Here is a 27,437-nt window from a genome sequence, read left to right on the forward strand (position 1 = left end):
TTTTTTTTAATAATTCAGTATATGGCCTATGTCAGTGAATGTTTTGCATACTCTCTTAAATTCTACCCTTGTTTTTAATATTCTATAACTGTAAGTTAGTCCAGTTAGGTGAATTCATTGATAGTTAACATTAAAATATTCTATACCTTTAGTGATTTTTTTTTTTTTTGTCTAGTTCTTCCATTTACTAAGAAAGAGATGTTAAAAATATCCAATTGTGATTATGGATTTTTCTTCTTCCTTTTTATTCTGCTTTTCTTTCCCTTTGTAGATCTTGGAACTCCTTTTGTAGGTGCATATATATTTAGGATTGTTATGTTTCTTGATGATTTGATGTTTTTATTGTGATACTATGAGGCTCTGGTAATTTTGCCTTGAGATTTACTTTGTCTGACAATAAGTAGGACTGCAAGCTGCTAGGCTTAGAATTTTGGCATGTTTCCCACTGTAGTCATTTTCTCCTGCTTATTTTTATATGAAATTATTTTTACTAAACTTTTAGAAGGAAGAGATGCTTGTAGATAGCTTTCTAACTTCACTGCTGTGTATCTTCCATTTTTTGTTTGTTTGTTTGTTTTGTTTTGTTTTGTTTTTGGCAACTGTGTAATGATCTTTAAAAGACCTCATTCCTTCTGGAATTTTTCTCCCCTCCATTTTACCAGCACTTCCTAATCCCTTTGTCCTTGAGTGTGTCCTCCTTCATTTGAATTCTACTTTCCAAGCATTTTTACTCAGTGTAGAGCTTTCCCTGAAAAGGGAGTTCCTTTCTCTTGGGAAGTGGGAGGACTCCAGATAGCCCAGAGCGTTCTAGTCCTTTCGGAATTGACTCCATCGGTCCTTTCTTCCTGTACAGGCTCAGGGGTTTGTAAAACCCCTTCAAGTTTCTGCTGTAGTACTCAGATCGACCCTGATACTTTTTGAGAGTACCTCATCAAGATTTGGAGGTTTTCCTGTTTTTATGGTGTCCCTTGGTTGCTTCCTTTCTCCTCAACAGATAATATGAGTGCATGACTTCTGTGTTATCAGTGGTTTGTTCCCACTTACATGAATATGGGTTTCGTACTACCAACTGTCTGTGAATATCTTCTTGTGAGCTTTGATTTGTGTGTGTGTGTGTGTGTGTGTGTGTGTGTGTGTTACTTAGTTGCCATCTTCATTTTTGCATGGCATTCAGAGAAATTCAAAATTAATTCTGTGCTCTATCCATCTTTTGAAACTCTGTGGAGGCACTTGATTCCTTTGCATAAAATAATATTTGTACCATCTGTATGTATGCAGTGAAAGAAGTATTGACTGATCTTTCTCAAAACGCATAATTTAAGAATAAAGATGAGTGGTTTCTGGACTATTCAGTGATCTCTGGAGTGTCCCTCACTGAGATTACTGCATTGTCTTAGTAACTGCATTTCCTTTTCTACTGGCTCCTAATGTGCTAGGATCTTTTCGAAAAAGTCTCACAGTACAGGCATGTAATGAAGAAGGTCCCAAATAAGACATCTCTCCTCTTTAGTGACCTTGTGTTCCTACAAAGTATATAGGATCTCTTGTTTTAGATTCAGGTAAAGGAATTCAGAAAGAATGTTACCTATCCATATTTAATATGCAATATAAAATAAATTTGTCTCATATTAAAACATTCAACACACTTGGGAATTCATAAATCAGCCTTAGTTGAATTAGTTCACATTTAGAGCAAATTTTTAGGAAATACATTTGTAGTTCTTTAATATGCAATGTAAAATACTTAATATGTAATATAAAGTAATATGCAATATAAAATAAATTTGTTTTGTGTTAAAGTATTCAACAAACACTGCAAATTTATTTTTCCCCTTTGGACTTCAAAACCATTGTTTTTTATAATCTCGGTTTTATTGATGAAAAAGTTAAGACACAATGATGTTAAATGGTTAGGTACTTACAGAATCTACAGTATTCTGGGCTGGAGCTGTAGTTCAGTGGCAGAGCACTTGCCTAGCATGTGTGAGGCACTGGGTTTGATCCTTAGCACTACATAAAAATAAACAAATAAAATAAAGGCATTCTGTCCATCTACAACTTCAACAATTTTTTAAAAAAAGATTCAATATTCCATGTCTGTCCTTCCTAAATTCTATATTCTTACCTTTGAACAATGTTTCTTTGTGATAAAGTTTCAAAATGTTGTAATATAACTGAATAGACAAACCAGGTATTATAGCTCAGATGTATCTGCTCAGACAGACTAGTCTGCTCTACTTACTAAGTACAAATAACAGAAAAATGTTGCAAGTCAATAAATGAGCAGTAGAAGGATTTGAGAGTTAATTTCAGCCTAGCAGATCACAAATATTCTGTAAGAAAATAAGACAGTTATTTCCCCAGGAGAGATATATGTGTACACTTAGTCAGTTTTAACAAAATATGATTCAGATATGTCTTAGACCATGTACACTCTCTGCCTTCTACTCTCTAGGTAGTTCTGATACCATCAAGATATTCTGCAGACACATTCTAATGTCATTATTATGGCCAATGACAGTCAAATTCTCACATAGTGTTTCTACTTCACAGCCTGATTCTTGATATTAATTAACTACACTGTGACATTTTTCTAGTAGGCTAAGGAGGGAGAAACAAATAATTCCTAAGGTCCACATATGCAATTAAATCATTGTTGTGATTTCTTCCTAGAACCTAATATCTGGTGTTCCTAAGAATATTGCTACTCAGAGAAAGCCATAAGGCAAAACTTAAAAACAGATTGTGGGGAACAGTGGCACATGCCTGTAACCCCAGCAACTAGGGCAGCTCAGGCAGAAGGATCCCAAGTTTGAGGCGAACTTCAGCAACTTAGCAAGATCATATCTCAAAATAAAAACTAATAAGAGCTGAGATATGTAGTAGTACCCCTGGGTTCAATCCCCAGTTTAAAAAAAAAACAAAAAAAAACACCAGGGTAGATTAGTCACACATGCACACATTGGTCCCTAGATTTTCCTATCCATAGTCAGGAGTAGCTGTGAAGTTTTATTTTTATGTACTATGTTCAGTACTTAACCATAAACATCTCATTTTTAAGTGCTCATTTTATTTTTCATAGTAGCAATCTGAAATCAGCTATATGGCAAACTGAATAGAGGAATATGTTAGTGTGTGCATATACGTATACATATTTTTAATCATGACTTTAAATGAAGTTGCCTTCAAAGTTTTCACTTCAGGATAAATCAAATTTGAGCTCTGTGTAGGAGAAATAGTGCTTGCCTTAGGCCAAAGGTTATTTGGATGTCACCACTTTTTTTTTTTTTTTTTTTAAGTTATAGATAGATTACAATACCTTTCTTTTATTTATTTATTTTTATGTGGTACTGAGAATCAAACTCAGTGCTTCACATGTGCCAAGCAAGTACCCTACTATTGAGTCACAACCCTAGCCCAGATGTCACCACTTTTTGCAGCATTTCTGACCAGCTGCCCAGGTTTCCTCACCATGCATAGTATTATCAACCATTGACTTGGGGCCTTTTCTGAGCATTGTTAATGGGATTAGAAGACTTTTGTTAAGTTTTAAACCTACGTTTTACTAATTATGTGTTCTTTGTCAAAAAAAAAAAAAAAAAAAAAAAAAAAACTTTTAAAACTTCTGAGTTCATTGTAGCTGTAATAAGATGCAACCTCTGAGTTGCACCTTCTGAAGACTGGCCCTGATCAGTCCACTGTCACAATGCTGACTGCCATATCACAGCTACTCAATAACTACTATGATCTAGGATAGCAGACATTTTTACTGTCTCCTGGGACTCTTTCTTCCTACAACTCCCCCCACCAACAATGTAAGAGGACAAAGAGCATACAAGTAATATAATACAATGTAAACATGGAATACATATTAGCTTTGAACAAATGACTGATGTTATTTTCTTAGAGTTTAGAAATAAAGTATAGGCCTACCACTTCCAATATGCCCCAAATTGAATGGAGGGTCATTGCTGATATATCTCAGACACATAACAATTGATTGAAAATTAAATTGAACCAGGGGTATTTATCAGTATATAGAGGGTTCTTGTCAGATACCACTATGTACATCCAAAACTCTAACATGAAACCATGAAGAACTACTGTTGGTATCTGAAGAGTTAGAATCCTCTTGGTAGTAATAATTGTGCATGAATGAAATCAGCATTTGGATAAGGAAAGGCTATCCCATATTGGAAAGTAATCATAGCTTTTATGTTCTTGTGTGTGTGTGCTTTGACAGTTTTTTGGAGACTACAGCCTATTTCTTCATGAAACCAAAAATTGGAGAGAAGGAGGTGTCCCCAAATGTTTTCTTCAGTATCTGGCATGAATTCAGCTCTGACTTTAAAGACTTTTGGAAGAAAGAGAACAAACTTATTCTACAAGAGAGGTACGTATTTTCTTTTGCACAATGGCATTTAAAAACTGGTATTTTATTAGGTGTGACACCACTGGGGTTGCCAATGTTTATGGCCTGAATGAAAAATTAGATGACCCTCAGCCTGGGGCAGCAAGTCTAAGAGGGTGCTGACATTTGGCAGAATTTGGAGTTTTAATAAGAAGAGTCAGTCCTGGACTGTGATACTACAGAGAATGGCTGGGGGTGGGGTCAGTTTGACAGGACCACTGTCATGAAAAAACCACACAAAAGCAAACCATGTAAGAAGGGTCAAATAACCCTGCTGGGATGATAAACCCACTTACCTCTAACATGGATAGCAAAGACTGTCAAGATAAGAGAAATACTTTTGTCTTTGTTTTTGATTAGCTCATGGGATATTGTCAGTCTCACCGTTCATATCCAAATTTCACTCAGATGTCACCAAGAAACACAGATGATCAATAGTTTTTAAAAGGTCTGTCAAGATTCTTGTGGAATTGCATCACATTTCCTAAAATAAATCTTCTCAGGAATGAAGGAAAAATTTTTCCTCTTAAGTATATGAAATAATGTCTCTGTGATTGTTAAATTCCACAGAGGGGTATTAAATACTAAGCCACGAAGAAAGCTAGCCCTCCCAGTTCAGCCTCCCCAAATAGCTGGGTCTAGTGTGAAAATGAAAGGGAAACTTAATCCACACTATAAAGCAAAGCCTAATACCAAACCAATTAGCGTACTTCCTGACGTCCTTACAGTAACAATGACTTTGCTTTAGAGCTTTACAAAACACAGATCCTGAGAGACTTGGTTCATCACTCACTACCACAAAATTCCAATTTTATGCTTACTGTCTTCATTTTAGTTTGCTTACACACAAAACCCTGATGTCGACATAGGTTTTGGTATCTCTTTAAATCAGGTGAAATAATTCCTAACGTTTACTTAGCACGTAGATAATGCCAGGCTTGTGCCCATTCCTATAATTGCAGTCATATGTCCCTTAACAGTGGGATGTGTGCTGATAAATACATCGCTGGGTGATTTCATGGTTGTGTGAATATCATAGAGGGTGTTTATGTAAATTAACATGGCCATGGCATCACCAGGTGATTTAGTTCTACGGGACCATTGCCATATATGCCATTGGTTATTGACTGAAGCATTATGCAGCATGTAACTATAATTTCTCAGATTCATAGATTTGTCAGAGGAGGAACTACACCCCTATGATTAGCAGATGAAGTAGGAGAGATAATGCTTAAAAATAAGCACATTTGAATAATTTTTACTTTCAGATTCAGTCATGTAATAAGTAGTTTTTATTAAAAAAAAAAAAGAAAAAACTTAGGTGTTAGATAGTTGTAAGGGAGAAACTTTTTTAAAAAGAAGCATTCTTAACCTTAGCACATCACACAACTTCCCTTCTTTCATTTCTAATCTAAACTTACTGCCCTAGGATCTGAAATTCACTCACACTGAGACTCAAGATAGAAAGAGTAGCATTTTACCTGGCACAAATATTTGCATCATGTATGGGATTAGAGACCATAATGATACAGGCATCAAAGAGTTAGGACTAAGTACCAGAATAGCTGACCTGATACACATCAAGTAAACAAGGACATCGTGCAGCGAGCTAGTGGGGCAGGGACAGGAGCACAGTCTCTTTAGGGCTGTCCTCTACCACCATGCAGAACATCAAACCTGGTGAGATACCTTCTGGGAGAACTGTTGAGGCTGAGTCAACACACAGCTATGGGCACACTCAGTCTCATCCAGTGTGGCTTTGTGGGATAGAGTTGTGCTTCTGGGTACTATTACCAGCAACAGTCCTTTTTCTATGGTATGTATATATCTGACAAACTCAAACAAGCCTTTCCTCAACTTTCTGACTATTTTCTCACATCAGCCAGATCCTTTTTATACTTTCTCTTGTGCTTGTCATGTCCCTGTCATACTGTGGGCTTTTGAACTCGGGCTTGGTAACCCTACTTTCATTTTGGTAGTATTGTGAATTGGCAGAATACAAGTGCTCTTCACTGCAGATTTCTAATTTTACTAAATCAGTTGCTTTTAATAAATGGTTCAAGGGGAACGCAGGGCAGGTGAGAGAATGGTGCTCCAACCTTCGACTTCTGACATTTGTTATACCTCTTAGCAAATGATAGCCGGACTGTTCTGAAGAGCAAAGTCATTCTTCTGAAGTGTTTGTGGAACAACCCTGTTCCATTCCTTAGTGCAGGACCACCTACATAAGTTCTGGGGAACAATGTAAAACAAAAATGTCAGATCCCTTGTTCCAAAATTAACAACATCAAGACAGGAAAATATTAAATCAGGTCCAGAACCCTTTTGTGAGTTGAACCCCGAGTGACTGCCCAACTGCACACCCTTTGGGTGTGCCCTTTTCCATCTTATTTTCTGTAGTAAATGGAAGGGTATTTCAGGAATGCTTTGAGGGCCCTGGGAGAGGCATGGATAGGAAGTGAGGGTGTGGCCAGTTCAGAGTGCGAAACCTCTCATCCAGTCACCATCATATGAGTAGAATCTCAAGTAGAATTACAAATACTTAAAATGGGATGTTGTCCCCCAACTTGTTTATTTCCCTCCACTGTACCCCTATAATATTTATTATCAGCATATTCTTTTTAATGGCTGATCTTTACCGTCTTACATCATGTCTTTTCTTTCTAACACTGTATTTTATACCTTTTTTTTTTCTGTTTGCATTTTGGTCCTTATTTTCCAACAAGATGTCAGGGTTCTCATTTCTGGTATAGCTCTCATTTGTCACTTATCCATACCACCTTTGCTCTCCTAGTGTCTCTAAATATTTGCTGGTTTGACTTGTTACATCATTGTCCTTGACATGAACACGGAAATAAGAACTTAGCTTGCTAAAACAATGAACATGTTTTCTCGCGTGTTGATTATTGTAGGTAATAAAAATGTCAATCCAAATCCCTTAAGCAAAAAGAAAGTCTTAATATTTATTTAGACAGTCAAACCACGGAAGGGCAGGGATGAAACCTGCCTGTGGAATGCAGAGTTCCACTTGCAGTCAGTGGTTTAGGTGGCTGTGTCTGCACCTCTCTTTTGCTCTGTGTCTTTTTAAAATGTCCTTTCTGTCTCTAGTCATCTTCTCCTCCTCTTTTTCTTTCTTTTTTCTCTTTCATTCCCTCTCTCCTCCTCCACCCTCTCTCTCCTTGTCTCCCACTTTCTACGCTGCCCCCACTCTCCTGTGGGTTCTCTCAGTTTTCAACCTAAGCTGTCCCTTCGAGAGTGGACTCATGGCCGTCAGCCACAGCCACAGCTTACATTCTCACAACCCAAGAGCACAGAGTACTGTTCAACTGCATCTTAAAAAAAAAAAAAAAAATCCCAGTGGTTAACTCCAAATGACTTTTGTCCAACTTTGGATCTGATCTGCCACAGTGCCTCAGGGGTGGGGGACATACCCCAGTTAACTCAGCAGTTCATAAACTAAGCCCTGTAAGCCCTGCAGCTAAGGGTTACCATGATTGGTTAGTTCTCTTCAAAACAGTTCCTTGGGGTGAGGAAAGAATTGTTTTCCCCCAAAAGTAAACAGTAATCTACTGCCTTAACTTACCAAGTCTGTAAAAGTAACCCATATAGTTACCAAAATATTTTACCATGGTGGACACAACCTGAATGATGTTAGTGGTGTCCTCAGCATTTCTTCCCAAAGGTTTCCTTGCTTTAATTTAGTATTTATAGATTGAATAATATCTTTAAGGTTTAAACCCTGTATACATTTTTCTTAACCTGTTTTTCCTAATTGGTATCTGGTTATAGTGTGGTAGGAACTCTGTTTTCTGGCTTTGTCCTGGTAACTGGTATGATTTAGTTCATCTGTTTCTTGAAATGATGAACTTCTACACATTCATATTGAATAAATCTGCTATCTTTTCTTGCAGGTGTGGGTTGGAAAAAATGAGGATTTTTTTAGTTACCCTGCCAACTACTAGCTCCAAAATTATTTTTAAAAAGTCATTGATCTTCTAAGAATCATTGTTTTCCAATCTGCAAAACTGGGTGATAAAACCTGTTTTCCTGTGTTGTGTAGACCAAATGCGTTAATGTATATAGTACAGTTTCTAGATGCTTGGTGGTCAGTGGCTGTTTCTCTATCATTTAATACAAATGAAATCCCAATCATGGTTCCTTACAATATGATATGGCATACTGATAAGACATGTGGTATACTAATAAGCATTTTAAGAACATAGTCTGTAAACACAAGGTATTACTGTGACTCAGTTACTTTTCTTGGCTAGATAAAATGTCTTGGATTTGAGACCAAAGGTGAATTTTATATAGAAATGATAGCATAACCTTTATCTCCATATTTACACTGTGTGATACAATGGAATTCATTCCTAATGCTTAGGGCAGCTAACCCATTGGTTTTTGACCCCCCCCCCCAAAAAAAAGTGTTTTGTTTTGTTTTTTTTTTCACCCAGTTGCAACTACACATACAAAATTGCTAAGAAATCTTCCTTTATAAAGATCCAGACATATCATCACTGAACAACACAAAACATGAAAAAAAAATTTTTTTAATTCAATTCGATTATTTTCACTAGAAGATGGGGGGTAACTAACACTCACTCTGACAGGCATCTCATCACAGGTCTCACAGAGCATAGTTATAATAAGTAAGGAACTGGGCAATTCTGTTCTCCTGTTTTTAGGAAAACATTAGCATTAATGTTACCTCACCATTAATGAGAACCTGTGGAATAGGGACAGCAAGAGATTGTTTCAGTTAGAAGAGGTTCCAACAGAGTGATAACATGTGAATGTTTTTTAGTCTGATTAAGAAGCCGTGGGCTGGAGAAGAGGACAGAACTCCTAGAACAACTTCCCCTCTCAGTTTAGCTTTATCATAAGTTGAACTCAATTTTCAGACAGAGTGTTCATCTATGTACTGCATGAGGTTACATATTCACTGATTCCATACTGAATTCTACTGGACACTAAGATTCCAGCCCATTTGAAGAAGGCCTCATCTGCCTCCATCTCACAGTCTAGGACTGGTGAGGTGTCATGTGTTGGGGGAGAAATAAGGAGAGGGGTATTAATTCTCTCCAGAGGACTTTTGACATGTAGCTTAGAGCTAATGTAGGATTTTCACAGGCAGTTCAGAGAGGTTAAGAACATTTTAGGCAAGAAAACCTGGCTCAAGCAATTGACCTCCAAACTTCATAATGAAAAATGTGATCTACCATAATTTTATATTTAATAATCTTGACATTTTAATATTTATTTAATAAATGTGACATCAGTGAGGGTTATGTTACAAGTGTTGTCTAATTTAATTTAATTTAATTACTGTAAGGCAGATAGTCTTTGATGAACCAAGAGAAAGAATGCTACTCTTTGAATTGCATAAGCACATGGTAGTCAAGTCTGGTTTCAGCCCAACGGAAATCTGTAATTAGAGAAAATGATTTGAATGTCCTTAGGAGGTTATGCATTACATTGGAGAATGCCTCATGCCATATTAACATTCCTATTTCCATAATTTGTGCTTAATGAGCTATATGTTCAGATTTATGTATGTTATCAGGATAAGTTTAAGAAGGAAGGGATCACTTTCAAAGCAGTTGAGAATAAATCTGAAGAATGGAGATAAGGAAAGATTTATTCTTACATAACCTATTTGTTGAATATCTAAGTGAAATTCCCTCTTGGAGTGCTATTTAGTGTTGTTGCCTTGCAGTGACAAATGACTTTGGAACCAATTTCCAGACAAATGATCCATAAATAAATCCTTTTCCTGGTGCCAACTTTCTATAACTTGAAGCGCTGGCAGGACACTTGACATCTTGACAGTCTAAGTAGTGGGGAATGGAGGGTAAGAATGTGTGGGACATCTATCTCATTTGCATTCATGAATAGGAGTAATTAATTACATTATTGCATAAGAGGCAATTTCATTCAACAATTGTTTGTGCCCTACTCAGTGCTCAGCCATGTTTCTGGCAATGTGGGTCTTATGCTCTAATTTGAAAAGCAGACCATAAAAAACTAAGCACATGTTTAAATTGCAGGTTGAGGAAATAAACATGAAATAATGTTTTTTAGAATTTAGTGGAAGAGGTTCATTTAGAAAGAATGGTCAGAGGCGGCCTTTCCGAGGAAGCAACATTTATGTGGACACTTGAGAAATTCAAAGTTGCAGCCTTGTGAAGGATGAGGAGGGGGTAAGATAACGTATGAACATTCCAGGCAGAGGGGAGGTATGTTCGAGACTGTGGGGTAGAAAAGATTGAGTGCTTTCCAACAGATGAACTTCCATGAGATGATCTTAAAGAAGTAGGCTGGCTCCTGATCACTCAGGCCCTTATAAGTCATGCAGGTTGATTTTTGTGTTGCTCATCCATTAGAAAATCATCCAGTGGGTTTTTTTAGAAAGGGAATGCCTGATATGATTCATGGAATGAAAGATGGTTGATTGCCATATATATAGACAATTGGAGCATGGCAGTGGCCCAGATGAAATGTATGCATTCTAGACTGGAGTGAGCTCATAGAGACCATAGAAAGAGCGTATTTGGGATGTATTTTGGAGTAATACCCACACAAACTTGCTATTCCCACATTCCTGAATGGCCTGGTTTTGGGAATCAGAAAATTCTGAGTGTCAGTTCAGACACTGACAAGCTAATGTTAACTACGGCATTAGAGATCAAGATAGCAAGCTTCTCTTTCATCTCCTAAAATGCTTTTTAATAATCTGAGGTTATAAAAAGATCTGAAAACCTAGATATTAGGAAATTCACTTTGTAAAACTTCTCTTAAAAGGAAAAAAAAATCCTGATGTGGAGTTTAGATGAAAAGGAGCCTTGTGTTTGCTTCTTTATCTATTCCAAGAATGTTTTTATTTTTAATGACACTGGGGACTGAACCCAGGAACACTTTATCACTGAGCTACACTCCCAGCCCCCCCCCCTTTTTCTTTTCTTTTTTTTCTTTTTGAGACAGAGTCTCACTAAGTTGCTAAGGTTGACTTTGAACTTGTGATCCTCCTGCCTCAGTCCCCTGTGTCAGTGGGATTATGTCACTTGACCACTGTTGCCTGGCCAAGAAATGATTTTAAGCTTTAGGAAATCTTCTTCAAAAAACTTCAGGGAGTGTCATCTTCAGCACTGCAAAAAAAAAAAAAAAAAAAAAAACTGAAAAAGAAAAGTAGTAAGTTATGGGGCTGGGACTTGGGCTCAGTGGTCAAGCCCTTGCTAGCAAGCTCGTAACCCTTGGTTCAACCCCCAGTACCACATAAAAAAGAAACAAGGAAAGGGAAAGAAAGTGAAAGAAATTCTCCTGTTAAAAGGGAGAAGTAGTTCTAGGTAAAGCACCCCAACAAGGAACTGAGATCAAGACCCAAGAAAATAGCTTGTCCAAACATAGTTTTGCTTTGGTAAAAATTTTTAAGCATTGTCACATCATTTAGTGAGCTTGTAGAAGCTTGTGCAGCTCTTAATCCTTAATTCCTCCTCAGCAATTCTTGATTTTCTCTCAGCATTTGCTAAAAATATCTTTTTGAGGACTTAGTAAAATTATAGTAGAACTATCTTGGATCAAAATATACTTCCTGAAGAAAAGATATTTAAAAGTATCCCTTTAAAAATAACATCGTGTAGTTTATACTACATGATGTTTGGGTTGTTTTGGGTTGAAAACAAGTCCAAGAAGGTGTTATTTTTAAGAGGTAATTTAAAAAATTTCTTTAGATAACTTCAAGTAATGTAATGATGATAATCAGAGGAAGATGATTGGATCCGTTGGATTTGTATATCTGTTATAAGTTTTTAGGTTTGTGTGGATTTCTGCCAGAAGAAAAGGTCTTATTTTAAAGATAATAAAAAATGCAACAAACCAAATGCTCCCCATAGTTCACTTTCTCCCTGATATTTCTCCAAGCTAACTTCAACCCCTTCGGACAGAGGAATTTCACAGCAGCGAATCCCTCCTCCTGTTCTGCTTCCGGACTTCTCTCTTACCACCCCTGTTCCCATTATTGTGAGTGAGGTTTTAGAGAAATGGAAAATGTTTCTTCTGCACTTAAAAATGGGGATCCTTAGGGTAAATAATGATCATCAGGCACTAGGCAAGAGAGATGAGATGGTCTCCGCCATGTTGTTGGCATTGGTCTCTGTAACAGGGTTGAGATAATGACAGGTATTAGTGCAGCACATGTTGGAGTTATTTTATTTGATAAACAGCAGTTAAATCCCTTGGTTTTGCCTGCTGAACTCTGGTTAAGCTTTACAAGCAACTGTGATCAGCCCCCAAACTCAAGTTTACAAGTAATAACTGGTGAAAGTGTGTGCTGAGTGCATGTGTGAGGGGCAGTTGTGGGTGCAGGTTCCAAGAAGGTGTGTCAGGATTGAGGAATTTTCAGAATGTATATTTCAGTATAGGACGGAAAAAAGGCAGTCTCTGGGTATCTTGAAAAAGAAAGTGAAAAAATTTTAAGAAAGTAGATAGAAGTGCTGTACTTGATTAAAAGATACTGTACATCATTAGCCATCAGGGAAATACAAATCAAAACCACAGTGAAATAAACTTATGTTCACTTGGATGGTTGTAATAAAAAAAAAAATAACAGTGTCAGGGATGATGAGGAGGATTATGGAACTCTGATACACATTGCAGGTTGAAATGTAAAATAGTGCAACTACTTTGGAAAACAAAGTTCCTCATAAAGTTAAATGTGGAATTACCATGTGCCCCAGAAATTCCCCTCTAGATATATACTTTAGAGAAATAAAAACATATCCATACAAAAACTTGTACACTAATGTTCATAATGGCATTATCACAAAATTAAAAAAACAAAAACAATTCATCATATAATGAATGAACAAACACAATATGGTATATCCAAACAAAATGTAGTATAGTATATAATGGAATATTCAGCAATTAAAAATAAGTGAAGTACTTGATAGTAGTTTTCAATGTGGATGGACCTTGAAAATGTGCTGAGTGAAAGAAGCTGCCACGAAAAACTAGCTTGAATGATTTGACTTTTATGGCGTGTCAAGAATGGGCAAGTACAAAGTCCTTGTCAACCTTTGGGGACTGGGAGTGGCTGCTAATGAAATTTCTTTTGTGGGGTTATGGGACAAGGGGGTTTGCATAATCCTGAGAATGTACTAAAAAAAATCAAATTGTTCACTGTAAATGGCTGAATTATATAGTATGTTAATACCTCAATAATGCTGTTTTCAAGAAGGAAAGTAAATAGGATTCTCACATTAGATTTGTAAACATAAATGGGACCACTGTTGAACATAAAGCCAGTCTTCAATGATTTCCATGTGAATTGTTCAGTTTTGAAATCCTACGCTGGTTCCTCTTTTCTGTACCAAATGCCCATGTAGTTCTGTACATTCTCAAGGAAAACAGAAGTTTTAAACATTTATATGAATATTAGCTAAATAAAATTTTAGGAGATAAATTTGCTGGAAAAATTATAAAACAAAAAAGAAAGAAAAGAAATCATATACCTCATTCCAAAATCAAAAAGATCTTTGTGGATGCAATTAGTAATTTACAGTAACTTTACTCTGTAGTAATGCAATGAGCCAGTGCTTTCCCTGCATAAACTCATTTCAGGAAATCTGTCATGCTAAAAGAAAAAAGTATATTGTATGAGTGTGTGTGTGTGTTTTGAAATTATTCATGTGTTGCAAATAAACTTTTTAAAATCTGATTATAGATCAGAAGGAGGAAGATTTTTTAAAAGTGTTTTAAAAGTTTTCTTAATAGAACCTATTTCTAATAGAAAGTATAACTACTTAGAAAACCAGAGTAGATGTAATAAAAATGGTTACAGTGAATAAACGTAATAGGGAAAGGAATTTGTGTTGCTGTGGGGTAAAGGCTTGTATCTTTCACTTGGAACTTCCAACCCTCTCTCTGTACTATAGTTTGGATTTTAAATGTCCCTAAAAGGCCCATGTGTTAAATTCTTGGTCCCCAGTGTGGCACTATAAGGAGGTGGCAGAACTTTCAATTGGTTGGGCCTTAGGGGAGGATGTAGGTCATTGAGAGTGTGCCTTTGAAAGGGATAGTAGGATCCCAACCCCTTCGTCTCTTCCATTTCCCAGCCATGAGGTAAGCAGTTTTCCTCCATATGCTCCTACCATAATGTGTTACCACAGGGCCAACAGGTCACAGACTCAAACCTCCAAAAATAAAAATTTTTCTTTTTAAGTTGATCATTTCAGGTTTGTTTATTGTTTGTTTTTAAACACAGTAACAGAAAGCTGAGTAACATACTTTCAGACATACTTTGGAATCCCTGTCACCCCATAGTCCCTTCCTTTGCCTTCTCAGAACCATCCTAGTTACTGACAGGGACTCACTTTCACTGGGCTTTAGACCTGGATGCTGCTTGAGGTTTTGCTTCTGTTTATCATACAGAGTTATGGTTAGAAATGGGAAGTCTGAATAGCCATTAAGTCATGAGAAGAATTTTTTAAAATTTTTATTTTTACAGACTGCATTTTGATTCATTTTACACAAATGGGGTACAACTTTTTATTTCTGTAGTAGTACGCAATGTAGATTCACACCATTCATGTAATCATACATATACATAGAGTAATACTGTATGTCCCAGTCTACTATCTTTCCTTTCCCCTCCCCCTCCTGCCCCATTTTCCTCTGCATCATCCAAAGTTTCTCCATTCTTCAGTCATGAGAAGAATTTTGATCTCATAGAAAGGAGAATTTTTTGAGGCCAACAGGAACAGAGAAAAAAACATTTTATATAGGGCTTATTAGCCAGTGGACATTCAATGAAGATTAATCATGCTAATGCTGAGAAAGTGGCCGTAGAATTACAATGTAGTCTTGGGTATTGACATTTCTAGTCAATACAAATGTCATCAATTGAACTACAGCCATGGCAAATTAGTATCGCATGGCTTAGGTTCTTTATGTGGAAAGATATTACGTTTTTTTTTCTTCCTTAAAGTGAACTTTAAATCATCATCATCTAAATTATTTTATATGAAATTTTCCAGTTTTATTGAGGCATAATTGACAAATAAAAATTATATATTAATATATATTGTGTTTAAAACATGATGTTTGGATATATGTATACATTGTGAAATGACTGCTGCAATTAAGTAAGTTAAAAAATATCAGCTTGTGGCTAACTTTTCCTTTTGTGGTGTTAATACTTTAGGTATACTCTCTTAGCAATTTAAATATGCAGTACATAGTAACTGTAGTCACCATCCTGTACATTGTCTCCAGAGTTATTCATTGTATAACTGAAAGTATTCCTCCAGCAACATCTCTCCATGTTGAGTGTGTGTGTGTGTTATAATTTCATTTCAAAATCATACCCTAATGTTTTTGGTATTTTAGGAGCTATGATTTTTCAATTTTTGAAAGTAATAATCTTGCAGAGCCAAATAAATGAAAATAGAATTATACCTAATATATTCACCATTGTGATGTAAATCTCTTGGAGTTCCAATATAGGTTTTCTAACTATAACAATAATATTGATATAGACATACCAGAGGCTTTTCTGCTGAATATGTTTTAATACTGTCTTATTTGAAACCCATGAACATTTTTATCTTGTTATTTCATCCTATTTTGATTTATTTTGTCTCTGTTTCCTGAGTAGAATCTGAGGATCCTTGATACTCTGAATGACTTTCTAAGTTTGAAAAGTTTATTTAATCAACTTTATCTGTCATTTTATCTTCTTGGTAATTTTAAATGTTCTCTAAATCCATCAGCATTGTCTCCATGCTCTCCTTTTGGCCTTGGCCATGTTCCACCTCCAATTGATCATAGAGACCAATCCCTTCCTTTAGGAGTAGCAGTTAAGCTGGCACCTGAGTGTCATACACTGTATCTCGATGAAAGAGTTCCTGGCCAACATGTCTCCACAGCTCATTGATCTCTCTCTGGAGAAAGACTGGTATGTCTCCTTACAAAGTCCTTCCCTGAATGATTAAAACTTGATGCTGAACTGTATAAAGTCCTGTTTGGATAGCTGTGCCTACAGAGTAGGGATCATCCTGAGAGCTGCCACCTCTAACTTTACACAGAGGGCATGCAGACCTCTCCTGGCATGAACTGCCTCTGCCTTTGCATTGTGTGGAGTTGGCTAAAGGGAAAGCTGAGGTTTAGAGGAGAGTGAAGGTATCAGTATCCTGGTGCTAGTGCAGTCAGGAAGTAGATGTGCCCTGTCCCTTGGAGACAGGAAGATTTAAGCTTCCTGGCTATTTACAAAGAAATATTAATATTTTACTAGATAGTCTTGATGAGCACAGAATTCTGGCCATGTTGCTTTGAGTCTCAAGCTGTTTTGCTGTGAGTGGAGTGCTCAGCACCATGCAGTCATTCCTACCTCTTGGACTTCCTTGTGTTCTTCTGCTCCTGGACTGGTCCTGGGGATGAGCTGGGAGATGACATGACTGGAGTGTGGCCTGGAGCAAAGGGCAGCAGCCTGCATTAGGAGGAAAGGAACAAGCAGCCTGTTTGTTCCCTAAGAGGGCTCTGATCCCCTGAGTTTCATTAATCCAAAGATGACCTTTGTCTCTAGCAAATAGGAGTCATGGGAGAGCAGAACTACTGAGCAGCAGAAGGTATTCTTGATTTAGTGTTCATCAAGGCAAGCTGTGGTAGGAATAGGGGTAGCAGCCCTCAGTGATGAGACATAATAGAAACACAGTGTTGTTTTTTAAAGAAATGGAAAATGTTTGCAGTTACATTGAGGATTTAGTATTTTGCTGTCTATATTTAAGTGCTATTAATATTTCTGTTTTACTATATGAGCATCTACAGTGGGTTGCTTTTATTATCACACTGAAAAATGATAAAAACTTCAAATTAAGTTATATTATAGACATTCACTCTTACTATATTGAATACTCATAAATAGGCATTCATTTCTAAGTTAAAATAGCTAGAAGTGGATGTTTAAAGTGAGACTTCCACTCCTTTAAGTTGTAATTTGCCAAAAGATATGTGTTGGAATTGAGCCTCTAAAAATTGTTGAACGAGGTAAAGAGCTAATTAATCTTTAAAATACCATTATGTTGGTGGACTATATATAAGCAATCAAAAATGTTTTGGAGATGAGCCTCTGAAAATTGTTGAATGAAGAAAAAGGAAAAAGAAAACAACTAACTCTATAATCTTTATAATACTCTAACATTACGGATCTAGATGATACATATTGTGCAAAAATAAAACACAGCAGAAAAAAAGGTGTATCCACATAGATCATAATTTTATTTGATGAAAATTATTTTTAAATATTAACCTCTAGAGTTACAGCCTTGGAGGGTGAATATTTTTGGAAATTTTGATAAAATTCCATTTGGCCACTTTAAAACTTTCCAAGTATGTGTGGGAGGTAAATAAGATGAGGCATAGTTAGGGGGGAAAACGTGGTTTTCATCAGTTAAGAGAATTTCTGATGCTCACAGATAACTCAAAAGCTTTCATTTTAAAAGTCAGACTAGATGTGACTATTAATGCATTCTTAAATTCAAGTGCTACTTTTAAGACAATACAGTATTTTAAGATATAATTCTGTATTGAGTTTATATTTGGGTTTATTTCCCATGACCTCTGATTAATTTTCTCAATGTTTTCAGTTTAGAAAGACTGAATAGGACAGGCAATAAAGAATGGATTTGACTGTTAGTTTGAGAGACCTGGATTTGACTGTCTCTGATAGTATCTGTATACTATCAGATACTATCAGATATCTGATATCAAGGCATTGATTTACCTCTCTGACCTCAGTTTTCCCATCTGTAAAATAAAAGTTCTGATAGTACCCAGTTCCTGTAATTAAATAAGTTATCTACTAAGTACAAAACATTCAGTATAGTCTTACACATAGAAACTTCTCAGTTAACACTGCCTGTTGTTGAAGTCATTAATATATTGATATTGTTGTTAATGCAATAAACTTGGTATTAGAAGGATTTGATACTAAAATTCATAGACGCCAAACCCCACACAATTCTATGCTGTCAACCATTTTTTTGTTGTTCTTGTTTTTTGTTGTATTAGGAATTAAACTCAGTGTCATTCTACCTTTGAGCTATATCCCCAGCACTTTTTATTTTATTTTGACTCAGATTTTTACTAAGTTGCCCAAGCTGGACTTGAACTTGTGATCTTCCTGCTCAGTTTTCCAAGTGTCTGAAGTTATAGACATGTGGCTTTGCACCCAGCTCAACCATTCTTTCTCAGTTTTGTTTTCCCAAGGCATGAATTGAGACAATACCAATTTATAAACTCTTGACTTTGAGAAATTACTTAATCTCAGTCAGTTTTAGCTTTCCAATTTGTACAACTGCAATAATGATCTCTAAAGTACATGACATCAAAGCTATTAATGATATTAAGTACAAAATTTACAACCCAGTGAGTAGCTTATCACAGGTGCTTGAGAGCATGAGTACCCCTATTGATTTTTAAGTTACTATTATGATGTGTGAACCTAATGTTTTTCTCTTCATGAGTAAAATAGTAAGGAAAAACGGAACAAAATGAGGAAAAACTTGGAGGAGAATGAAAGCGACTCTTAATAAAGCATCCAGATTAGGAAGAATAGTGCTTAAAATGAAAGGAGTAGAACACAGAAATTATAAATCACTTGAGGTTCTCTGTCAGTCTGTCTTTTTTTTTTTTTTATTAGCAGCATATCTGCCACATACTATTTAGAACCAAGCCCAAGGTGTTCTTGCCATGCAACCCTGTGCCTTCTTCAGTGTGATTTCTTAGCAGTCATGTAGGTGTGTTCTATTTAGTTTTCTTCACCAACTCAGCTAACTCCTGCTGATCATCATCTGTTAAGATGTGGTTTCCAATCCCTTAGATTATAGATCTCTGGCAGAGTTGTACTGCCGTCCTTTAAAAGAGAAGGATTGTATTTTATTCTTTATACATTTTGATCTTCTCAGTTAAACATTCATCAAAACCATCAACAGAGCATGGAAAAACAGAAGTTGGAGTTTTACATAGAGGAGGAGCTAAGTCTATTTTAATTAGAAAGTCAGGAACTAAAGGATAGATAATATTGATGGCCAATTACGGAAAATGAGGGAGAAGCTATTACTTTTTAGTTTCAAGGACAGATGGATGGATGGATGATGGATGGATGGATAGACAAGAAGTTACTAGAAATCACACAACTATTCAGGCAAGAATATAACCTGTCAGTGAAAGTGATGTTATTGTGAGGAAAGCTTAAACTGCCTCCTATTTTATAAAGATCTCTACTTCATCTGTTGCTAGTAAAGAAAATAAAGTCACCCACAGCACACTCTGCCACTAATTACAATCCACTAGGATTTTCCAGACACTCAAATGACAACCAAGTGCCACACACAACCTCTTAGCCAAGAGAGATGGGGATATGACCATAAGTAAGCTGGTGGGTTACAGTGAAAAGGCAATGTGTTCACTCCCAAAAAATATGTATTTTATTCTTTATGAACAATTATGAAAAGAAATGTCCATACTGATGCTGATCTTAGAAAAGCTAAAAATGATGTGTTCATACCCAAAGTCCTAATTTTAGGGACCATTTACCATTTTTACGTAATTATTTGATGAATTCCCAACAAGAATAATGGAGTTCACCACCTTTTGGGAGAATAATTATAATATAGTTTTATTCATAATTTTATGGTCCATCATCATAATCTCCTGTCTACAATTTGGAGACCCCCAAACCACTGAAATAATGTTTATTCATAAAGATTATAGCAAACTTATCTGTCAGCAGTGTTCAATTTAAACATGAGGGTGTTCGTGGTTTTTACTCAGTCCTCTTAGTGTGACTGTTAATTTGTTTATTACAGAAATAGTAAGGTGTTTGATTATCCCATGCGACAAAAGACCCTTTTGATAGTGTTATATACCATATACCTATCTGAAACTGGGAAAGCTCTGAAGTCTGTAAACCATCTGGCCCTAAGGGTAAAGGATTATAGACTAAAAGGCAGTATGGTTAGCTGAACCACATACTCACTAACCCAAATTCTACTTTCTCTAGAACCTCAGAGATGAATCCAACCCCTTCTCTATTTAATGAATCCTCTGATACTTTTGGTATGAAGCCACTGTTCCTAGTTAATACCAGGTGCTCCCAGGTTTTCTATTTCCCTCACATGATAGTCTCAGTTCTGTTAATTGTTTTGGAGTCCCTGGACTTTTTAAATTCATTTAGCTTACTGTTCAGCCTGGACTTCACCTGGTATCTTAGCTATGTTCTGGTATGCCTGACCCTTCACACTTCTTGCTCTGAGAAGTTCTCAAAGCTGGGATGTTCTGAAATAAGTGTTGCCAACCTAAGGTACATCCCGTAAGGAATGAGGCAAATCTTGGGAAACATGAGGAGAATACAAAATAAAAAAGCTTCTATTCAAATGTTTGTTTTTGTGTGTAGTCATTCCTCACAGGACCACCTTCTGCTTTCTCTGAACCCTGAATTCTGCCCCACCTTCTTCCTTCTGAACTTAGGACTTGTCCGTGTACTTTATTGAGGTCATTCAATATATAACTGGAGGTGTGAACAAAAACACATCTCAACCCTGATGGAGCTTTTGTTATCATAGGAACAGATCATCAATAATTATATGCTGGGCCCTGCAAAATATAAGAGTACAGGCCAAGGAAAGCCAGGGTTATAGGAGGTGGTTTGTTTTATATAAATTAGCCAGGCAGTATATCTCTGAGCAGTGGTATATAAGTAAGGACTTGGAAGAAGTTAGGGAATTAATTAATTGAAATCTGGAGGAAAAACATTCGAGACAAGAAGCAAGTACAAAGGCTGAAGGAGAAGTACATTTAGTATGGAGGCTAAAGTGGCTGAAGCAGAGCAAGCCAGAGGAGAGAGGTAAAAGAGCAGTTCAGGGACAGAAGGTGCAGTCCGGTAGAACATGTGAAAACAGTACTTTGAGGAGGAGGGCATACAGGAAGAGCCTGGTGCTAGCATGAGGAAGATGAGGGCTGAGAATTGACCTTTAGATTTGGAATCTTGGAGGAATTCAGAGCCACAAGTGCAGTCTCTGTTGGGGGGTTAGGGACAAATGCCTCATTAAATGGGAGAAGAGGAAGTAGAGACAACCAGTATGAGTATGGGCAACTCTTTTAAGGAGTTCATACATGAAAAGAACTTCAACCAAAGGGCACTTAGCTGGGAAGGGGAGTGGACTAAGGTTTTTGTTTTTGTTTTGTAAGTGGGGGATGGTGGGATAAAAGGCATATTTGTAGCTGGATAGGAATAATCCAGTAGAGGAAAAATTGTGACCCTTGCTCTCCCTTAATTAATGTGTGTGTGTTCCTTGATCCATCCCTGCCTTATATCTCCCACATCTTATTCCTTAATTAAGCCATTCTTCCTCTTGCATAATTCTTAGCCATTTTGATATAAATAGCTTTGTTGTGCTCTTTTACGAGTTTTTCAGGGAGGAAACTGGATAAACTCTCTATAACCTAGTTCCTAGTCTTTGAGTTTCTCCCAACCACCCAAAAAAAGTCTCTCTAAAAAACTGAATACAAATGATCTATACAATTCATCCTTGCTAGAAAAGTGTGAAAACAAAAACCACAATATAAATCCCAGCTGAACTAACTTTATATCTCACTAGTTATAATCAAAACTTTTCTGAACCACATGCAAAAAAGGAAGAAAAATCATAGAGATTAAGAAAATATTTTAGCACAGGTGAAAATAGTAAAAGGATGTTTGTATGATATATGTCATGTCAAATGTAGTATGTAGCAATACTCCCCCATAATAAAGGATGAACTTTGCCGTAAAATATGGTTCTTGGCCATCACACATGGCAGGAATTTGTTTTATTTACTATCATAAGTTTGTGGTACTAGTGACTATTTTTTTTTTTTTTTTTTTTTTTTTTTTTTTTAGCATTTTTAAGAGATCTAAAACATCCTTGATATGTGCAGAATGAAGATGACCATTTTACAGGATTTGGATAAAGGGCACGTCAGCTGAACCATTTTTATAAGTTTCATGGAAAACCAAGTCTAACATGAATTAAACGATCCATGAGAAAAACAAACTCATTTTTTTCTAAGTCAAAGATTTAAAAATATTAGTGATGAACAATGTGATTAAGAGCATAAACATCCTAATATGTATGCCAACACAAATATTCCAATTTTTAGAAATTACTGAACTTATTAAAAAAAGTTATGAAGATAAGTTCTAAATAGTACCTTGGTGCTATTTTGTGCTTCTCATCTTGGTGCTATTTAGAGGGTGTGTGTATTTTTTTTTTTCCTGATACCATATTAAATTCCTTATGGAACACTCTGAGAGACAGCATACAATTCAGGCTCTTTTTAACAAAATGGAAGGTGAGCCTTGCTATGAATTTCCTTTTATAGCAGCACAGAAAATGGACATTTGCAGGGTTTGCCTAAGACACCACCAATCTCAGTTTTTCAGCTAAGTCTGTTATGATTTGAGATTATAGAGGAATTATGTTAACTCTCTAAATGTCTGGGGGGTTTTTTGTTGTTGTTGTTTGTTTGTTTGTTGTTTGTTTCTTTTTCCATCCAGACTTTAACCTTGTGTCAGTTCAAATCATCAAAAAACCACATGGTGTTTTTGAGGCCTTAATGACTTTCCTCTCCTTAGAAATACCTTCTCCAAGTTCAAATTTCATCTCAGTTTATATTGAGGGTTTTTGCTAAAAAATGTTCCACTGAGGGCCTGGGGTTGTAGCTCAGTGGTAGAGCTTTTGCCTCCCACATGGGAGGCACTGGGTTTGATCCTCAGCACCCCATTAAAAAATAAATAAATAAATAAAAGTATTGTTTCCGTATACGACTAAAACTATATTTTAAAAAAAGTTCCACTGAGAAATCTATCTCATATATTTTAAAATAGTCTCAACTACAATTTACATTCCTTAGAGAAATGTTAAAAATTTCTAGAAAGTAGGATCTCAAAAATGTGTGAAAGTTTTGTCACCTTCAGAAAAATCTTACATGCTTCCCTTTTTCAAAGAGGAACATCTGTAGCCTATTGTGTTTCCATTATGACTGCCTGAAGAGTTTGAAATGTGTTCAATTATAGAGCTTCTCTCCCATACTTGATAAAACACATTGTTTACTAAGCGGTTTCTTTTTAAGAGAAAAAGGTTGAACTGAGACATTTTTATTTGTTCAGTTATGAGATTCAATCTTTTACATTCAGGTGGTTCTATAATAACAATATAAATAACACAAATGGATAAAATTAATATAAATATGTATAGTATTTAATCTGAAATACATATATACATATATTGATATCATTAAGAAACTCACTAAATGAAAAATAGGAAGGTAGCGATGGCTGCATATTCATTAAACAGTGCAAATGTTGCTTTTGTTTGTTTTTAAGTTTTCCCAGTCACTATGCTGTCCTCCAAGGCAAGGATTCTCAAAATGTGGCTCCTGGACATATAGTCTACCTTGGGACTTGTTACAAAGCACATTCTTGACTGTCTTTCTAGATCTACTGCTCCTGGGTAGGAATCAGCTATCTGTGTTTTAATAAACTTTTCTCTGCACACTTAAGAACCATTGTTGTAGGTCTTGGGTAATAAGCTGAATATCATGTAAAACTCCTGCTTGTACCCCCGCCTTCCTCCTTGCAATCCTGTAATCTCCCTTTCATCTTTCCCATGTTTATGCCTAGAAGAGATAACTTAGTTGGTGGTTGAAACTAAAGCTATGGTAGTAGATTGTCTGGATTTGTCTGTCCACAGACTTGTCACAAATTGGTATATGACCCTGAGTGAGTTATTTGATTATTTTAAGTGTCAGTTTCCTCATCTGTAAAAGTCATTGGATAGTATCTACCTTATAGTTTAATGCAAGATGTAAAGGAGATAATGTCTTTAAACATTCTTAGCTCAGGACCTGGCACATAATAAGTGCTCAGTAGGTGTTAACTGCTATTGGGATGAGCCAGGCCCTGTGGTGGGCATGGAAGACAGAAAGGATTTTGCCTTCAAGGAGTTTATATAGTAGTTTCTTTAGGATGCTTATTCTGTGGAAGACTCTCTGAGGGGAAGGGATAATGAACTTGGGAAATAAACTGTAGATTATCTGTTCCAAAATACTCTCCATTATAGTGATACCATTTTTATGGTACTAATAGCCAGACATTAAGTCCATGATTCTGGACCCATTTTAGACTCTGAAGTTAACCAGATCTGAATTCTTTTGTTCATTTTTTTTTTTTTTATTTTGTCATTGCAAGAACTTCTGTGAATTCAGGGATTAAAATAATCTCTATATAGATTTTACCAGTTGATTATGCTTCAACCCTCCTCAATGAGACACACTTTTAAAAAGGAATGTAACCATATGTAAAGTTACTGTTATCTTTTTTGAGTATATATTTTCACTGTAAATTCATCCAGTATTTTATTTTATTTTTGCAATATTAGGGATCGAACCCAGGGGTGCTATACCACTAAGCTAGATCCCCAGCCCTTTTTATTTTTGTTTTTATTTTGAGACAGGGTCTCCCTAAGTTGTCCAGGCTGTCCTTGAACTTGCAATCCTTCTGCCTCAACCTCCCAATTTGCTGCACTTGCAGATGTGCACCACCATGCTGACTTAAGTATCTTCTCATAAAGCCATTTTTTCTGTATCTGGTTCACCAATATCCCATGAGAGATTCCTTAGATGTCTCATTAAAATGAATATGTATATTACAGCTATGTTATTTATCTTTTCACGAAGCTCTTTTGATATGATTTTATGTTATATCAGTTTCCTTATAATCATATACTGAACGCAAAATCAGTTTCAAGGTGGAAGAAGTGTGATACCCTAATCTCTTTCGTGGTTTAAATTTCACATATATTGATTCACATTAAATTGTTATTTACAGATGGAATTTTGACAGTAAATTGGTAAAAAAGTTAAGTCAAAATTCTGACTAGTTTAAACAATGTGAATTGGACATCTAGATGCATTGCTAAAGAGATTGCAAAAGTTAAAGAGATTCCAATCAAAGCCCAGTTAGTTAACAAAATTTACCCCTGTGATTTCTTAAGTTAGTTGTAATTTCCCTTAACATCATCATTCACTCATTGAGTCAGCTATTTTTCAAATATCTAGTGAATACTAACCTCTGTGATCTTTAATGTTATGCTCTGGGAATGTAAAAATGACTGTATGCAATCACTCAACTCAAGGAACTTGCTATTTAGCAATGGAAATAGAACAGATAGTTGAAGTAAATAGCCATAGATCTTTCTTAAAATAAGAATCTGAACACAATTATGTGAAAGTATAGAGTATTGCATCAATAAACCTTCCTGGAGACATTTCCTATAGGAAGCTAATTTTGAGCTTAACTTGAAGGACTCACAGAAAGCACAGGAAGACAAAAAGAAAATGGGCATTCCCTTGGGACAGATTAAGCAAAAATGCCCCCTAGGGGTGGAGGTGGTTCTCTAATATTGGAGAATAAAGGGAAATTAGGTTAGTCGGAGCCAGACTGCCAGCGGCCTTGCATACCTCACTAAGGAACTTGATTTTTTTCTTGGCAAATGAATGAGGAGCCCAGATGATTCCCATGTTTGTGAAGGATGAGTTAGACCAGCCTGGAAGTCAGTCTGCAACGGATGGCAGTGGTCCAGCTGACGTAAGGAGGCTTGACAAACAATCAGGGACAGTGGAATTAAAGAGGTTGGGACAGATTTTTAAAATCATTGCTGAGGAATAATTAATAACAGAACTTGTTAACCATTTGCGAATGCATCGAGGCCCTGGTAAAGAGGAAGAGAGAATTCTGAGGATTATCTGGGAACTGATGAATTTTATGAGAGTTATGATCTTAACCAGGGCCCAGGTGGATAAGGGGGAGAATGTCAACTAGGACCTGGAGCCTGGGTTAAAGGTAAAAGCTAGAGGTACAGCTCTAAAAGCCTTTTGCCCTAGAAATGACAGTTGGAATTACAAAATGGAAATTTCCAACACATACCATGGAGTCAAGATTAGGGTCCTGGGGGAAAATGGCATGTGAGGGAAATCAAGAAGCAGCAAAAAAGATTAAAGAAGCATGTCCAGAAAGTTGGAAAACTCCCTGAGGACCAAAGGATAAGAGAATTGAAGGAATTAGAGGTGTATTAACCATTTCAGTGTAATTAGTGTAGTAGAGGATAGTAAAGATGAGAAAAACAGATGGTAGATTTGTCAGGAAAGTGTTGATGGCTTTTTTAAATAAGCAAGAGGTAAATGGGAATAAGGATTTATGTATATATATATGACTTTTTTTTAAGACACAGAAGCATTTATTCATTTTAATGTATCCATAGTCATTCCAAATTACAGGTAGAAGTCATCATACCTGGGATAGCTTATCTATAAATTATAATGTTCTGGGTCTTAAATAATCTTAGCCAGTCATCAAAGAGATTCAGACTATAAGGAATTAATTCAACTGCTTTAACATATTTTTCTTTTGAATGAATTATTCCTCCATCTCTTTTCACCATATGTATCCCCCAAAATAGTTTCAGGAAACCATGATACATGTAATCTCTGCTTATCAGCTTTATATTCATGAGAGAAATACATCTACAGTTTTGAGGACAAAAGTATAGAACATACATACCTAACTGTCATGAAATCATAGATTTCAAACTACAGATATTCCTGGAGATTTAGATCTTGTTGTTCATAAAAGCAGCGGACTTGCTTCATTTGTCACTGGAAAGTGAGTGGAATACATCGTATGCAAAGCCTGTGCTGGCCCTGTGCTCCAGGATTTCACAGAACAATGTCCTGCTGCACTTGCTGTGTATTACTATTCCTGTTGTTCCGGCACTTGCTTCAAGCACTACAAACATCTGTTTAAAGCTTGATTTTCTTCCTGTCAGGAACTACATTGTGCTTATTTTAATTGTTATGTGTCACCACATGAGGTGCAAATGCAGTGCTTTCTCTGGAAAAGGTAAAAACTCTCAGAAATGAGATTTCAAAA

General features: G+C 36.2%; 1 protein-coding gene across 4 annotated transcripts in view; it reads left to right on the forward strand.

Annotated features, from left to right (window-relative positions):
- Positions 1–27,437, forward strand: part of FMN2 (formin 2) — a 361,252-nt gene that overhangs the window by 325,753 nt on the left and 8,062 nt on the right. For all 4 annotated transcript variants that reach the window (XM_079106095.1, XM_079106094.1, XM_079106097.1 and 1 more), the window contains one exon: positions 4,244–4,393. In XM_079106095.1, the coding sequence (XP_078962221.1) occupies positions 4,244–4,393 (150 nt within the window). The remainder of the gene's footprint in view (positions 1–4,243; positions 4,394–27,437) is intronic.

The sequence above is a fragment of the Sciurus vulgaris genome (genome assembly GCF_902686455.1).
Source record: "Sciurus vulgaris genome assembly, chromosome: 12".
In the NCBI taxonomy this organism is placed as follows: domain Eukaryota; kingdom Metazoa; phylum Chordata; class Mammalia; order Rodentia; family Sciuridae; genus Sciurus; species Sciurus vulgaris.